Genomic DNA, 14336 nt, shown 5'->3' with positions numbered 1-14336 from the left:
CCAGGGGCCTGGGGATTTCTTCCTCCCCTCGCCGGGACAGTGAGTGACCGGGGTCTGTCTCCATTTTGCAGCGTGTGACGCCAGCAAGGGGGAGCAGCTCCTCATCCTCAGCTCTCCCCAGCCTGCCGCAACAAGCCAACATGGCTGAAGAGAGCGAGTGGAGATGCCTCATCTGCAGCGACACCCGAGATGGTGCCGCTTATGTGACCCCCTGTCTCCACCAGTTCTGCCTGGGCTGCATTGTGCGGTGGACCAACAGGAAAGCGTCGTGCCCCCTTTGCAGGCAGACTGCCAAGTCCATCATCTACTCTGTGCGGTCAGAGGAAGATTTTCTGGAGATGACTTTCCAGGAGAGCCCCTCCCGTGCATCAGTTGCCAGCCACCAGGACGAGCAGCGGGCTGCCAACGCAGTGCCCGTGGGTGGCTTTCTGCCCCATGTCTGGGCGGGCCTTTTCCGGCACTGCAGGGACATCCTGGAGCCCCTGATGCGCTGGCTGAGACGGCAGCTCCGGGGGAGGTACAGGCAGCGCTGGTGGGTGGTGCTTCTGGCACAGGCCACCATCGTCTCACATCTGTGCCACTACGGGCCGGACGAGAAGGCCTTGGTGCAGAAGCTGCAGCGCTTCCTGCGGCACCAGACGGTGATGTTTGTGCAGCAGCTGGTCGCCGTCGTGGCAGAGCACTGCAGGGAGCGCTTCATGCAGCAGCTGGAGCCCCGGGACTCCCAGGCTGCCGAGGAGCAGGAGCACAGCCCCGCCGCCACCCCTGGCCCTGCCGCCGCCCCGGGGGACACTCCTGCCCCCGACCCCAGAGAGCAGGAGGAGCCCCATGAGGAGCAGGTGGTGGCAGGTCCTTCCAGTGCTGTCCAGGGCAGGGACTGCTCACCCGGGGGGCCCCGGCGCCCCCCCAAGAGGAGGGCCAGCTGCTCCCAGGACTCTTCAGCCGACAAGCACCCACGCCGCCAGTGATGCTGGGGTGGCCAGAAGCCGGCGAAACCAGGACCAGGCCAGTGATACAGAGAAATGATTACTTGTTTTTTAAGACTTATTTACTTATTTACTTACTTCTAGCAAGTTATAGTATTTTTGAATATTGCTAAGAATCCTGCTTGCCCAGACTGTTCTGTGGAATTTTACCAAGGACTGCTGTGTCCATCAAAACAAAGCAGTTTACTGTGAAAATCTACCAAGAACTGCAGTGTTCAGCAAAATGTCATGGTTTTGTCCTTGGGAAACAGCTGTGCTCTAACGAGTTGGGTCTGGTAATGAGTAAAGATAGCCATGTACGGATGGTAGAAGTTCCATTGGTTCTCTTAGATAAGAGAATGAGTAAAACGGCTGAAAAATATTTTTATTGTTCAAGAAATTGGCCAAGAGAATCTGCGCATGCTCTGGGGAAAAAACAAGGTGAGAAAGACTGTGAGCCTTCCTCCCAAAGACCCCCGGCGACGCCCCCCAGGAGGCAATGGGCAGGTGCAAAGAGAACGTGAACTGCTGCCCCCAGCCTCTAGAGCTAACCCAGCCTCACTCATGCATATGGATGTTTGTGTTATGTAATCAATGAATATGTATAGCCACACTCGATAAGTTTTTGGTAAAACGTGCGGTGGGGGTGCAAGCTTTGTGGAGAAATCCCCTTGCACCCCGGCCGGAGTAACCATACCTGCTGTATAACTCTCTCGGAGTTGTAGAATCTGGTTTTCCACGAATCACCAGCAGCTGGGGTGGGCCCCAGCCCCCACGGGGCCTTGGAGGCGCTTGTTAGAGCCTCATCGTGAACGAAGGAAAATAAACGGATGAAAACTGCATGAGAAGTCTCAGTCTCTCCTTACACGCCGTGCGGCTGGCCTTGCTGTGGGCGCCACCCGTGATGCTTTCTCCTCGTCCTCCTGGTGCTGTGCTCACCTTCCCCCTCATGAGGCTGCTGCAACTTCCACGTCACTTCCCGGAAGCCCACCCCGGCCCCGCGCTGTTCCCCCGGGCCTGGCCCCGGTATCCGGATCCCTCGGCCGCCGGCGCAGGACGCGCCTGGGCGCTGCTGGGAGGGACCGGGGCGATGCCGAGGACGGGGGCTCTGCCACTGGGGCGATGCCGAGGACGGGGGCTCTGCCACCGGGGCGATGCCGAGGACGGGGGCTCTGCCACCGGGCCTCGCCCCGGGGCTGCCCCGCGCTGCGGGCACACACGGGTCCCACATCACACACGACAATTTCTGAATGTTTTTTTATATTTTATTATTTCTGCCATGAAAAGTACAAAGAGTCGAGTCCGGGGGTGGGAGCCAGGAGCCCGTCCCCGCCGGGGGCCCCGCTCCGCCGCGGGGGCCTGTTCGCGCTCAGGAGCTTTCTCCCACGTTGGGTCCCCCCAGACAAAGGGCGGGGCCGAGGCGGGGCCACCCCGGGGTGCAGCTCTTATTGCTACTGAACTGGGGTCCCCTCGGCCCCCCCGTCCTGCTGGGGCTGCCTGGGCCCCCGGGGTGGGGATCCCCAGGGTGCAGCCGCCCCAGGGGGTCAGAGCTTGGGGGGTGGAGGCGACCCCGGCTGCCTGGGTCCCTCGCCCACCCCAGGGACACGCGCACACGTGGGCGGGGGGAGTAATAAATATTTACATTAACAATAAGTTAAAACTACGAGAAGCTGCAAACGAGCACGACACGACGCAACGCAAAAAGCAGGATCCGGGAGGGGTGGGGTTGGGGTCCCAGGGGACCCAGGAGGGGCAGAGCGTCCCAGGGGTGCCAGGACTGGGTAAAGCCAGCGAAGAATCAAATAAATAGGAACCGAAACCACCGAAAAGTAAGAAATTATCCCGACGGAGAAGAGAAAATAAATAATAATAGCAATAGTAACAACAACAACAACAACAACAACAATAATAATAATAATAATGATGATAATAATAATAATAAGGATGGGGCTGCTCTGGGGGACTCACCCTGTGGGAGGGTTGGGGGTTTCAGGGGCTTTTCTGCCCTTTTCTTTGGCCAGGACGCTCCAACTGGCCAAGCAAAAGCACCTGCCCCAGCAAGCTGAGGAGGTTGGGGCAAAAGTCCCCATTTTGGGGTATTTGGAGAATGGTGGGGACGGGGTAGTGTGGACAAGACACACACACACCTCCCCCCGGTTTGGGGGTGCTGGAGGCTCAGGGGCAGCGGGACCCTCTGGCAGCCTCAGCCTGGTGGTGTTTTAGTGCCACTGGCCCCTCCAAAACGTGCTGTGACCGCGCGCGGGGCTCACAACCTCCGGCCCCGCCGCCAAGCAACCGGGGGGGGGCAAACAGATTCCCACCCCCGCAACTTCCCTCCAGAGGGGCGGTTTGGGGGGACTTCAGGGGATTTCTTTTTTTAAATTTTTTTTTTTTTCTTCTTCTCTTACAAAAATAGATGGTTTTGTGTCTGTCGCTCCAGAGGAGTCACCGCTCACCGTGTCGGTCTCTCTCCTCGCTACCGTTAGCGCTACCATTAGTGGTATTATTCATTATTGTTTGTTCTTTCTCCCAAAAAAATTTCCCCCTCCAAAAAAAAGAAACAAATGGAAAAAAAGAGGAGAGAGAGAGAGAGCAGACACACCCTCCGGACTCCTGGACCGGAGAGGAGGGTGGCACGACCCCCACTTGGCACCAGCCTGGGGACAAAATGAGCCGAATCGGGTGCGCTGGTGGGGTCCCTCCCCGGGGCAGCGGCCGGAGCCGGGGCTCGAACCCGCGGATCCCGGACGCCGCTCCGGGTGGTCCGGCCACCGCCAGAGGGCGCTGCGGGGGGGGGGGGGGGGGGGGGGGGGGGATGTCTCCGAGCTGGGGGCGGGGTCGGTGGGGAGGAGCCCGGGGTGGGGGCGGGGGGTCGGTCCCGGAGCACCCCTGAGGTCTCCACAACCCCACCTCGCCCCGGGGGGGCAGGACACCCCTAAGGGAGGGGGGGATCCCCCTGCTCCCTGTTTGGGGGTGCACAACCCCCCCCAGAGGAGGAAAAAAAAGGAGGGGGGGGGGGGGGGGGGGGGGCGTGTGTTGGTCTGGCACCTGCAGACCAGGGAGGTGCTGGGGGCCGGGGAGTTCCCGGGGTACCTGGGCTCGTCGGAGGTCGCCGTGGCTTCCAGGTACAGGGAAAGGGGCAGGGGGGGCCCCACCTCGAGGGTCTTTGCAGTGCCCAGGAGGGTCCCCCAATATCTCTGGGTGCTGGGGGGGGTCCCCAGGTCTTTGGGGTGCCCATGGCATTCCTGGGGACTCCAGAGGTGACCTCTTCTCCGTGTCCAGACTCCTTCACAATTCCCAGAGTTTTCAGGGTGTCTGGGGGGGTCCCAGCATGTCCTCAGTGTCCTGGGGGCTCTCCAGACTTTCCAGGGTGGTGAGGCAGGAGGATCTTTGGGGGTGCCCCCTCCATCTCCATGCCCCCACAGTGTCCAAGAGCTCGGGGACACCTGGGGGAGTCCTCAGAGGGTCCATGGTGCCTAGGGGAGAGGTGGGGGTGTCCATGGTACCCAGGTTGTCCTTCAGGTGTCCCCATGGTGTCCTTCGTGCCCATGGAGGGGGTCCCCAAGGTCTCCAGGTGTCCGGGGCAGTTCTCCACGGTCTCCAGGGTGGGGAGGTCCCTACAGTATCCTTGGTGCCTGGGAGGGGTCCCCACAGTCTCCAGGGTATCCTTAGGGTGTCCCCACAGTGTCCTTGGCGTTCATGGAGGGGGTCCCCAAGGTCTCCAGGTGTCCAGGGGGGTTCTCCATGATCTCCAGGGTGTCCTTGGTGTTCGTGGGGGTCCCCGTGGCCTGGTGATGTCAGGGGACCCGGTCCCAGGGGCTGGGAAGCCAGCGGGGTAGAGCTCAGGCCTTGTGCTGTTTGCTGGTCTTAAAGGAGACCTGGAGCACGCGGTCGCCCAGGCGGTAGCCATTGAGGCTGGCGATGGCCATGGCCGCCTCCTCGTAGTTGGTCATGGTGACGAAGCCAAAGCCCTTGCACTTGTTGGTGGCGAAGTCGCGGATGACCTTGACGTTGGTGACAGCACCAAAGGGCCCGAAGAGCTGCCAGAGGACACTCTCGTCCGCCTCGGGTGCCAGGTTGTAGACGAAGATGCACCAGCCAGCGCCGGGGGCCCCCAGGCCCACCCCAGCCAGCCCTGGCACTGCCTCGATGGCCAACGGGGAGAACCTGGGCAGCAGCGACAGCGGGCTGGCCTGGGGTCAGGGCGTCCAGACGCCACGTTACCCCCCCAGGACACATGGGTGCCCTCCTGCCAGGGTCCCCCGCCTGTGTATGGGGCTGGGGGCGCAGAGCTGGACTAGGGGGGACTGGGTGGTGGGGAGGGGCCGTTACCTCTTCACGCCGTAGGCCACGTTCAGCAAATTGTCGAGCCTGGAGAGGACAAGAGGCCGTTAGGAGGGACACAAGGGTGTGCCCGTGTAGGCGTGTCTTCGCCGTGGGGGTGTCCCACGCCCTGTGGTGGCCCCGTCCCCTGGGGAGTGTCCGCATGGTGCTGGGGATGTTCCCACACCCATCTCCTGAGGGGTGCTCCCATTCCTGGGGGTGTCCCACCCCCCGGGGCCCCCGGGCACATCAGGCTCACCGGAAGCGCTGGGGGGGGTGATGCAGAGCACCATAGCGGCGGGTGCTGGGGCAGAGGCTGAGCAGGGCCCCCCCTGACTTCTGGCCCGGGCTGTTGGCGAACTTGACAGTGATGGGCTCGGTGGCGCCCAGCGGTTTCTGCCCGTGCAGTCCCCGGACGGCCTCCTCTGCCTCCACGCGCTTGTCGAAGCGGATGAAGCCCACCCCCCGCGAGACACCTGTGCACAGGGCAGCCAGGGGACAGAGCCCTGAGACCCCGCTGCAGGACAGCGGGAGCCGGGCGTCCGGGGAGTCACAGACACAGACCCACCCATGGGACCCCGGCACCAGGGGAATCCCCCCGCAGACCCACCCGTGGGACCCCAGTGCCCAAAGAGCGCCCTCCCTCCCAGACACCCCACTGCCCGCCCAGGTGACATCCCCCCACCCCGTAGACCCTCCTGGGAACCCGGGCGTCTGGGCAGCCCCCTCCTGCCAGGGGACCCAGGCGCCCAGGCACACCTGTGACCTGGTCGACGAGGATGCGGGAAGTGATGATGCGGCCGTACTGGGAGAAGAGCTGCTCCATCTCCTTCTGCCCCATGGCCTTGGGGAGGCCGCTCACATAGAGGTTGGCATCACGGATGGAGGCTGAGCTGGGCCGAGCGTAGGACACCTGGGGGGGGGGTCAGCCCTGGGGACCTGGGTGTCCGAGTGCCAGAGCTGCCTCCCACCCATGGGCCCACCCAGGGACCCAGGCATCTGCCCCCACCAAAGGACCCCCACCCTGCTGAGGGACCCCCTGGTGCCCAGCCACCCCCCAGGGACCCCAGCATCCACCCCCAAGCCCCGAGGCATCCCTGGTGCCCACCCCCCCCCGAGGGACCCCAGCATCTGGCACCTTGATGGTCTTGGTCTGCAGCTTGAGGCCGTTGAGGGTACTGATGGCCTTGTCGGCGTCACCCGCCTCAACGTAGTTGACAAAGCCGTAGCCCAGGCTCTGCCCTGGAGCACAGGGTCAGCACCGAGGGTGGCCCCAGCACCAGGCCCAGTCATGCCATGCCCGGTCCCCACCCCCACCCCACCCCTGTCCCCAAGGCCCGTTTCCATCACATCTTCATCTCTGTCCCTGGGGGTCCCCACGTCCCTGTACCCGGGATCCTGGGGTCGTGCTTGCAGGACCCGACATCCCCAGAGAGGTTCCCGGGGTTGTGTCTGTCCCTGTGATCCCATCCACGTGCCCATCCCTGTCCCAGTCCCCGCAGGTCCCCACGTTCAGTCTCCCCATGCCCCGTGTCCCCACGTCTTATCTGCCCGTGTCCCATGTCCCATCTCCCTGTGTCCCATCTGCCCCGTCCCTGTGTCCCATCTTCCCATGTCCCATCTCTCCGTGTCCCCATGTCCTGTCTCCCCATGTCCCATCTTCCCACGTCCTGTCTCCCTGTGTCCCTGTGTCCCGTCCCCCCTGTCCCATACCGGTGACCTTGTCACGGACAAGCTTGCAGGACTCGATGTCCCCAAGGCTGCCAAAGAGGCTCCTCAGCTCCTCCTGGCTCATGCTCTGGGGCAGGTAGTTGACAATCAGGTTGGTTTTGCTGTCGTCGGCCACGGGGGGGCCGGGGGGGGCCCCATTGGGCAGTGCCGCCGCCACCCCCGGCCCTGGCACCGCCACCACCGGCACGGCCACGGGGACGGGGCCGCAGCCTGATGGCCCCGGGGTGCTGGGAGCCTGGGCCTCCACTGTGCTCAGGATCTGCTGAGGGGACGGGGGGGTGTCACCAGGGTGTCGCCATCACGGGGACAGCGGGGGGACAGGGAGAGGGGCACGGGGAACCCCAGGTGGTGGGGACACAGAGTCATCGCCGAGGTGACGCGGGGATGGAGCCATGGTGGGACACGGGGATGAGGACACCGGGAGGGGGGGACAGGGACAACTCGGGTGGGTACGCGGGGGCAGTGGGCTCCTCGGGCCGCCCCTCACCCCAGCAGGGCACGAGGGGACCGAGGTGTCCCCAAAGTGGGGGGGGGGGGGAACGGGACACTCCGGCTTCCGTCGCGCCCCTCCCCCCGGGGGATAATCCCCCATTGTGCAGAGGAGCCCCCGCCCCTCCCCCCCCCGCACAATAGCGGGGGACAATGGGCCTTTGTCCCCGGGAGACGGGACACCCGGGGCCGCCAGCCACGGCCGCGACACCCGGGCCCGGGCCCGCCGGGAACTGACCAGGGGCTGAAACAGGGCGGGGGGGGCGGGACGGCGGGGTCCCTGTGGGGGGACACTGCGCCTTTAAGGGCTGGGGGGGACGGGGGGGACAGGGGGCCCGGCGCGAGCCGGGGGGGGACCCAGTCTGTCCGTCCGTCCGTCCGTCCGTCCACCCGCGGGGCAGCGACGGCGCCGAAATTACCCGGTGAGAAAAGTGAAAGCGGAAAAGCCGAAAATCACCAAATCGGATTGAGAAAATGGGATTTAGGGGCGAGGCGGCGCCGCGACACCCGCCCCCGCCCCGCGCGGGGCCGCGCGTCCCCTCCCCGCACACACGTGTCCCCGCGCCCACACGCCGAAGCGGAGGAGGCGTGTGCGCTGGCACACGCGTGTGCACCTGTGTGCGGGCCCCGCCAGCCTGCGCACACGCGTGTGCGTGCGGCGGCTCCGCAGGGCCCCGGTGCCAAACGGAGAGGAGGGACTGGGGGGGGCGGGGGGGGGCGCAGGGGACAGCTGAGTGTGTGTCCCCCCGCCTTGCACACCCGCGTCCCACGCGAGCACACGGGGCACACGTGTGTTCCCGCACAGAGGCCACTCGGCCCGTTGTGACACGCGTGTGCCCGCTGCACACAAATACATGGGGTGCACACGCGTGTGCGTGCAAGCGCTGGTGCCCCCGTCCCCGCCCAAGCGTGTCACACGCCCGTAGGGGCATCGTGGGGGGGGACACACAGAGATGATGGGGGGGAGGGAATGGGGGGGGCTGGAGGGTTGGGGGTGGAGGAGCGCGGGAGCAGGGGGACACGGGGGTGAGGGGACGCGGGGAGCGGGGGATGGCAGATGCTGGGGGGCCGGGGGGGGGCGAAGGCACGGGACGGGTCTTTCGGGAGATGGAGGATGCTGGGGGTGCCGGCCGCGCCCCCCCGACGACACCCCCAACCACCGCGGCCCCTCCCCCCGCTCCTACCGTCACCATCGTCGCGGGGCCGTGGCCGCGGGGGCTGCTCGGGGGGGGCCCCCGCACGGCCCAGCGGGCTCGGGGGGCTGCGGGGGGCCCCGAGGCGGGGGGGCTCGGGGGGGCTCAGCCGCGGCGTCAGGCGCTGTGAGCGGTGGCCCCGTCGGTCCTTTAAACGTCCTTGGGCGGCCGCGGGGCGGGGCCCCCCCAAACCGCCACGGTGGGCGCGGCCCGGCCCCCCCTCCCCGCTCCTCGATGGCTCCGTCCGCCCCCCCGCCCGCAGGTGGGTCGGTCCGGCCCCCCCGACACCCCAAAACGGACCTGCCCCCCACGGCCCGCGCCAGCCCCCCCGGAGAAGCCCATTGGCTGCCGAGCGGGCGGGGCCCCCCGACGCCCCCCAAGACCCCCCTATAGACACCGCCTATAGCCCCCCCCCCCGGCCCCGCCCACGTGACCCGGGGAGGAGGAGGAGAAGGGGGGGGCGGGGGGAAGGAGGAGGACGACGGGGGGGGGGGGGGGGGGCGGTCGGGGGGAAGGAGGAGGAGGGGGAGGAAGGAGGAGAAAGCAGCGGGGGGGGGGGGAGGGCGGTGTGTGCGATGGAGGAGGAAGCGGCGGGGGGGGGGGGGAAGGAAGACGCGGTGATGGAAGAGGAGGAGGAAGGGCAGGGGGTGATGAAGGAGGAGGGGGCGGCGGCGCAATGAAGACGCCGCTGCGGCACCGCCGGACCCGGGGCGGGGGGGGGGTGTGGGGGGGGCGGACGGACCCGGCGCCCGGTGCGGGCGGAGCCGCCGCCGGTTCAGCACCGGGGACAGCGCCGGGGCGGGGCCGAGGGGACCCCTCCCAGCGGGGGAGGGGCCGCGACCCCCGAGCGGGGGGGCAGCAGGTGTGTGACCCCCCCAGACAGGGCCCTGGCTGCCCCCGCGGCACTGCTGCCCCCCCCAGCGCGCCGGGTCCCCCCCCGCGGCTCCCGGGCAGAGAGCAGGAAGCAGCAAGTAAAAGCCATCGCTTTAATGGAACTGGGGGGGCCCCGGGGGGGGCGGGGTCCTCTCTCCCAAGACAAAACCAGGGTCCCCACTGCCCCCCCCCGCCCCCAAGACCCAGTTGCCTCGGGGGAGGTGGGGGGGGGGAGGGGACGACAACTGAGAGTCAGGAAATAAATTAAGGGTGAGTGGGGGGGGGGGGCCCGGGGCAATGGGGGGATCCTGGGGGTGTCAGGAGTCCCCCGGTGCTGGGAGCAGGTGGGGGTCCCCAGGGCAGCTCGGGGAGCCCCCGGGGGGGGATGAGGGGCTCCACCAAGTGCACAGAGCTCAGGGTGCCCCGTGGGGGGGGGTCAGGACCCCCCAGGAGGTACCTCCACAGGGCGCAAAGCGACCCCAGGGCAACGGGGGTGACCCGGGCGTGGCAGGGTCCCCCCCAGGTGCCGCGGGGACCCCCCCAGGTGCCGCGGGGTCCCCTCTAGGTGCCGCGGGGCTCGGGGTGGCTCTTGAGCGCGTGGAACTTGAGGCCCTCGGGGCGCTCGAAGCGCCTCCCGCAGCGCTCGCAGGGGAAGGGGCGCAGCCCGGGCCCCCCGTGGCGCCTCATGTGCCACGTCAGGGAGGCACGTTGGCGACAGCGGTACCCGCAGACCTCACACCTGGGGGGGCAAAGGGGGGGTGAGAGGTACCCGCAGAGCTCACACCTGGGGGGGCAAAGGGGGGGTGAGGGGCACCCGCAGAGCTCACACCTGGGGGGGGCAAAGGGGGGGTGAGGGGCACCCGCAGAGCTCACACCTGGGGGGGGCAAAGGGGGGGTGAGGGGCACCCGCAGAGCTCACACCCAGGTTCCTCTGATCCCTCCCCGTCACTCAGTGCAGCAGCAACTGCCCCACACCCCTGCCCACACGTGGGGGGGTCCCCAGCGCCCTCCCCAGAGCCCCCCCCCACTCACTGCAGGGGGGTCTCCCCGGTGTGCGTCCGCCTGTGCACCTCCAGGTGGTTCTTGCGCTTGAAGGATTTCCCGCAGGTCTCGCAGGTGAACTCCCGCACGCCTGGGGGGTGGCCCGTGGGGGGACGTTGGGAGGACGCGGAGGGGACGTGGGGGGGCCGCGGGGGGGCCGCGGGGGTCTCACCAGAGTGGATGACCATGTGCCGACGCAGGTGGTTGGCCAGGTAAAACCTCTTCCCGCAGCCGGGCTGGGGGCACTGCTGGGTCCGGCCCTTGCGGTGCACCAGGTTGACGTGGTTCTGGGGGGGCGGTGGAGAGGTGAGGGGGGGCCCTGGAGAACCCCGGGGAGCACATGGCGGGGGGGACACGCACCTGGAAGCTGCTGAGCGCGACGTAGACCTGCCCGCAGCCCGCGTAGGGGCAGGCGATCGGCTCCGGGAGCTCCTCGGGGTCTGGGGGGGGGGCGCGGCCCCGCCTGCTCCGCCGCCGCCTGTGCGGGGGGGGGAGAACATCACAGCCCCGGATGAGACACCCCCAGAGGCTGCAGTACGGGGGGGCCCAGGCCCTGGGGGACCTTGTCCAACATCCCGTGATGGGCTTGAGAACTCCTAAACCCCTTCACAAACCCAAAGAGTTGCTCCACACCAAGAGTACCCCCCAAAACACCCCCACAGCACCTGGAAACTCTCCCAGGCCACCACCCCCCAGAAAAGCCCCCCCCCCCGCCCCCCCCCTTATCCCCAAGATCTCCGTAACCATAAGATCTCACCCCTAAAAGAAACCTAATCCCTGCAGCCCCCCCAGTCCCTCAATGCCTTGTAACCCCCCCAAGCCTTCCCCAGCCCTGACCCCCTTTTCACGTCCCCAGAAACTTAGAAAACCTTGTAGTGACCCCCAAAGACCATCCCAATATCTGCCGCTTCCCCCGAGCCCCCAGGGACAGCCCAAACTCCCCTCCCAAGCCCTGACCCACCCCAGTACCCAAGTGACCCCCAACCCCCGCCCCCCTGACCTCTCAGGCTCTTTGGGGATCTCGTAGATGATGGCCGACACGTCACCACCGTCAGCATCCTCAGCCAGGGGGGGCGGGGGGGGCTCCCGGGGGGGCTCCGGAGGGGGCTGTGGGGGGGGCTCGGCGGCAGGGAGGGGCACCTCCTCCTGCTTCAGCCCCAGCACCTCGTCCTCCTCTGCCATCAGCGTGGCAAGTGAGGCACTGGTACCCCCCAGCCCCCAATCCCCCCCCAGCCCCTCATCTCCTCAATTCCTGACACCAATCCACCCCAGCCCCACCAGCACCCCAAGCCCCCCCCCAACCCCTCCAGCACTCCGATCCCCCCTGACAAGGTCTCAGCACCCCAATCCACCTCATCCCCCTGACCCCTGCTCCCCTCATACCTGTCTTAGGGAGGTGGGAGTCCAGGGGGGGTGGGGGGAAGGCGCCCCCCCCCTCCAGCAGAGCGCAGGGCACCTCGTCCCCCCCCACGTCCAGCTGCAGTCCCCCCAGCGCATCATAGCCAGGGCTGGCCAGGATAAGGAGGGGGGGCCCCTGCAGCAGGGTGGGGGGCCCCGCCTCGGTCAGCGCACCCCGCCCTGCGCCCAGTCGCAGAGGCAGTGGCAGTGGCACGCAGACCACAGCCTCCAGCGCTGCTCCCCGCCCCTCCGCAGCACCCTCGGGGGGGCCTGGAGCTCCTTGGGGGGCCACTGCCACCCCCCCTGGCATTGATGGGGCCCCCCCTGGCGTCGCCTCCGAGCCTGAGCTGCAGCCCCCTGAGGAGGAGGAGGAGCTGCCAGGAGCTGCTGCTGTAGGAAAGGGAAAATCAAGGGGAGCCCCCAAAGGAACACACCCCAAGTCCCAAAGAGGGACCCTCACGCCCCCCAGAAAAGATCACCCGAGTGCCAAAGGAGTCCCCTGGACCCCCCACCCACAGCCCAGGCCCCCAAACGATGCAGTCAGGTCCCCCAGACCTGGGTCCCGCCCCCAAGTCCCCACCGCCCAGATGAGTGTCCCCAGCCCCTTCCCCGCGGGACCGCAGGCCCCACAGCCACCCCCCCCCCCCCCCCGTCACGCACCGTCGTCACTGTCCCCGTCGGAGTCGCTGAGGGGCCGCAGAGGCGAGTGCAGGTCCTGGAAGTAGCGGTGCCCTCGCTCGCACTGCCAGACGGCCGTGGTGTAGAGCCCCACCGAGGGGTCCAGCTCCGCCAGCCGCGGCTCGTAGGGGCAGCGCTGCCGGTGGTCCTCGTACCAGATCACCGCATGCCGCAGGCAGTTCACATTGCGCCGCCGCCCTGGGGGAGGGCTGCTGGCAGCCTGGCACCCCCCGCCCCGTCCCCCAGAGCCCACCCGCCCCAGCCCCATTCCCCACCGCCCCCAGCCTCTGCCTGCGCTCCTGGCAGCCCAAGGCCTCCTACCTGAGGCCTGAGCCCTCCCAGCACGCCCTGGCCCGGGGGCCCCGCTCACACCCCGGCTCCCACCAGCCCCCCCCCACCCCCCCAGCACTCACTTTTCTTCCGTTTGGGCTTTTTAGGGATCTGCTCCCACGGCTTCCTGCGGAGAGAGGGGCAGTGACCTGGGGACAAATAGGGGCGCCCCTCCCCACGGGGGGTTCGTCCCCCCGAGAGCTGCAGGAGGGGAAGGGGCACCCGAGCCTCCCGGTGCCCCCCGAGCCTCCCGGTCCCCCCCCCGGCCCCTGCCGGCTCTCCAGCCCCGCTCACCCGCGCCGCCCGGCGCGCTGCCCCCGCTCCAGCCCCAGCAGGTAGGCCGCCAGCTTGGCATCGCTCCAGCCGCTGCGGCGGCGCAGGTCGACCCAGGGCCCGTGCGCCTCGCCCAGGTACACCCGCCGCACGTCGTACTTCTTCCGCGACTCCAGCCGCCGCCGCGCCCGGTCAGACTCCGTCAGCCGCGGCCGCCCCCGCGCCTTCCGGCCGCCGCCGCCGCCCGGCTCCGCCGCGGGGCCCCGCCCGGGGCCGCTCCCGGGGCCGGGGCTCCCGCCGCCCCCCGGGGCCGGGCCCCGCTCGGCCGCGCTCATGCCGGGCCCGTCGCCGCGCGCCGCGGCGCGCCGCCGATGACGCAGCCGCCACTTCCGCTTCCGGCCCCGTTCGCGCCGTTTTTCGCGCGGGAAGGCGCGGCGTGGCGCAGTGCGCGTGCGCGGGGGAGCGGCCGGGCGCGGCGCGACGTCGGTGTGTAACGCGCGTGCGCGGGAACTTCCGCCAGGCTGCGCCCGGGGACGCCCGGCGCGCGTGCGCAGAGCCCTGCCCGCCCCCCCCCCCCCCCCCCTTCTTCGTGGGGTCCCGTATCCCCCCCCAGTCACCCCCAAAACCTCCCCATATGCCCCCGAACCCCCCATATCCCACCAAATCCCCCTAAATCCCCCATATCTCCCCAAATCACCTCAAAACCTCCCCCATCCCCCCAAACACCCCCATATCCTTCCAAAATACCACTTATATCCCCCATATCCCCCCAAACACCCCCATATCCCACCAAATCCCCCCATATCCCCCCAAATCACCTCAAAACCCTCCCATATCACCCAAAAAGCCCCCATATCCTTCTGAAATGCCACTTATATCCCCCATATCCCCCCAAACCCCCCCATATCCCCCCCCAACACCCCCATATCCCACCAAATCACCCCAAACCCCTTCCCCCCCCCCCGCCCCTCCACGCCCCCAGCGCCCCTGTCGCCCCCCACCCTGCACACTCCCAGGGCGCTGCCCCCCAGCAGCCCCAACA

General features: G+C 67.9%; 3 protein-coding genes across 10 annotated transcripts in view; 1 reads left to right on the top strand and 2 right to left on the bottom strand.

Moving 5' to 3' along the window:
• The window catches only part of LOC141937258 (uncharacterized), a 52298-nt gene extending 50491 nt beyond the window's left edge, over nucleotides 1-1807 (top strand). For all 4 annotated transcript variants that reach the window (XM_074854838.1, XM_074854835.1, XM_074854837.1 and 1 more), the window contains one exon: nucleotides 72-1807. In XM_074854838.1, coding sequence (XP_074710939.1) covers nucleotides 141-968 — 828 coding nt within the window. In that variant the 5' untranslated portion in view covers nucleotides 72-140 and the 3' untranslated portion in view covers nucleotides 969-1807. The remainder of the gene's footprint in view (nucleotides 1-71) is intronic.
• Nucleotides 1808-3997: 2190 nt separating this feature from the next.
• Nucleotides 3998-8899, bottom strand: ELAVL3 (ELAV like RNA binding protein 3). Of its 2 annotated transcripts, none has more exons than XM_074854822.1 (7): nucleotides 8693-8899; nucleotides 7002-7278; nucleotides 6427-6530; nucleotides 6048-6201; nucleotides 5548-5764; nucleotides 5298-5336; nucleotides 3998-5153 (listed from the first exon to the last, which is right to left on the bottom strand). In XM_074854822.1, the coding sequence occupies exons 1-7, from the start codon at nucleotides 8699-8701 to the stop codon at nucleotides 4808-4810; spliced, it is 1146 nt and encodes a 381-aa protein (XP_074710923.1). In that variant the 5' UTR covers nucleotides 8702-8899; the 3' UTR covers nucleotides 3998-4807. The 2 variants fall into 2 exon arrangements, with proteins under 2 accessions (XP_074710923.1, XP_074710924.1); XM_074854823.1 differs by having other exon boundaries at nucleotides 3998-5132; nucleotides 8693-8895.
• A 774-nt stretch (nucleotides 8900-9673) lies between these two features.
• ZNF653 (zinc finger protein 653) lies at nucleotides 9674-13629 on the bottom strand. Of its 4 annotated transcripts, XM_074854703.1 has the most exons (9): nucleotides 13316-13629; nucleotides 13105-13148; nucleotides 12674-12889; nucleotides 11999-12403; nucleotides 11616-11790; nucleotides 10976-11093; nucleotides 10788-10902; nucleotides 10607-10706; nucleotides 9674-10313 (listed from the first exon to the last, which is right to left on the bottom strand). In XM_074854703.1, exons 1-9 carry the CDS (start codon nucleotides 13627-13629, stop codon nucleotides 10136-10138), a joined length of 1665 nt encoding a protein of 554 aa, XP_074710804.1. In that variant the 3' UTR covers nucleotides 9674-10135. The 4 variants fall into 4 exon arrangements, with proteins under 4 accessions (XP_074710804.1, XP_074710802.1, XP_074710805.1 ...); XM_074854701.1 differs by having other exon boundaries at nucleotides 10607-10902; XM_074854704.1 differs by lacking the exon at nucleotides 10607-10706.
• Between the last annotated feature and the right edge of the window lie 707 nt (nucleotides 13630-14336).

Source organism: Strix uralensis, chromosome 38 (genome assembly GCF_047716275.1).
Source record: "Strix uralensis isolate ZFMK-TIS-50842 chromosome 38, bStrUra1, whole genome shotgun sequence".
Taxonomy (NCBI): domain Eukaryota; kingdom Metazoa; phylum Chordata; class Aves; order Strigiformes; family Strigidae; genus Strix; species Strix uralensis.
The sequence above is the reverse complement of the archived record's forward strand: the minus strand, read 5'-3'. Positions and strand labels throughout refer to the sequence as shown.

Excerpts from the sequence above, each read along its gene's own strand:
- ELAVL3 (XM_074854822.1), bottom strand. Across the intron at positions 6,531-7,001 it reads TGTCCGTGACAAGGTCACCG|GGCAGAGCCTGGGCTACGGC; the intron begins GTATGGGACAGG and ends CCTGTGCTCCAG. Across the intron at positions 5,765-6,047 it reads CCTCGTCGACCAGGTCACAG|GTGTCTCGCGGGGGGTGGGC; the intron begins GTGTGCCTGGGC and ends CCCTGTGCACAG.
- ZNF653 (XM_074854701.1), bottom strand. The coding sequence starts at position 13,629 with ATGAGCGCGGCCGAGCGGGGCCCGGCCCCGGGGGGCGGCGGGAGCCCC. Across the intron at positions 11,791-11,998 it reads CTCCCACCTCCCTAAGACAG|AGGAGGACGAGGTGCTGGGG; the intron begins GTATGAGGGGAG and ends CGCTGATGGCAG. Across the intron at positions 10,903-10,975 it reads TCGCGCTCAGCAGCTTCCAG|AACCACGTCAACCTGGTGCA; the intron begins GTGCGTGTCCCC and ends CCGCCCCCCCAG.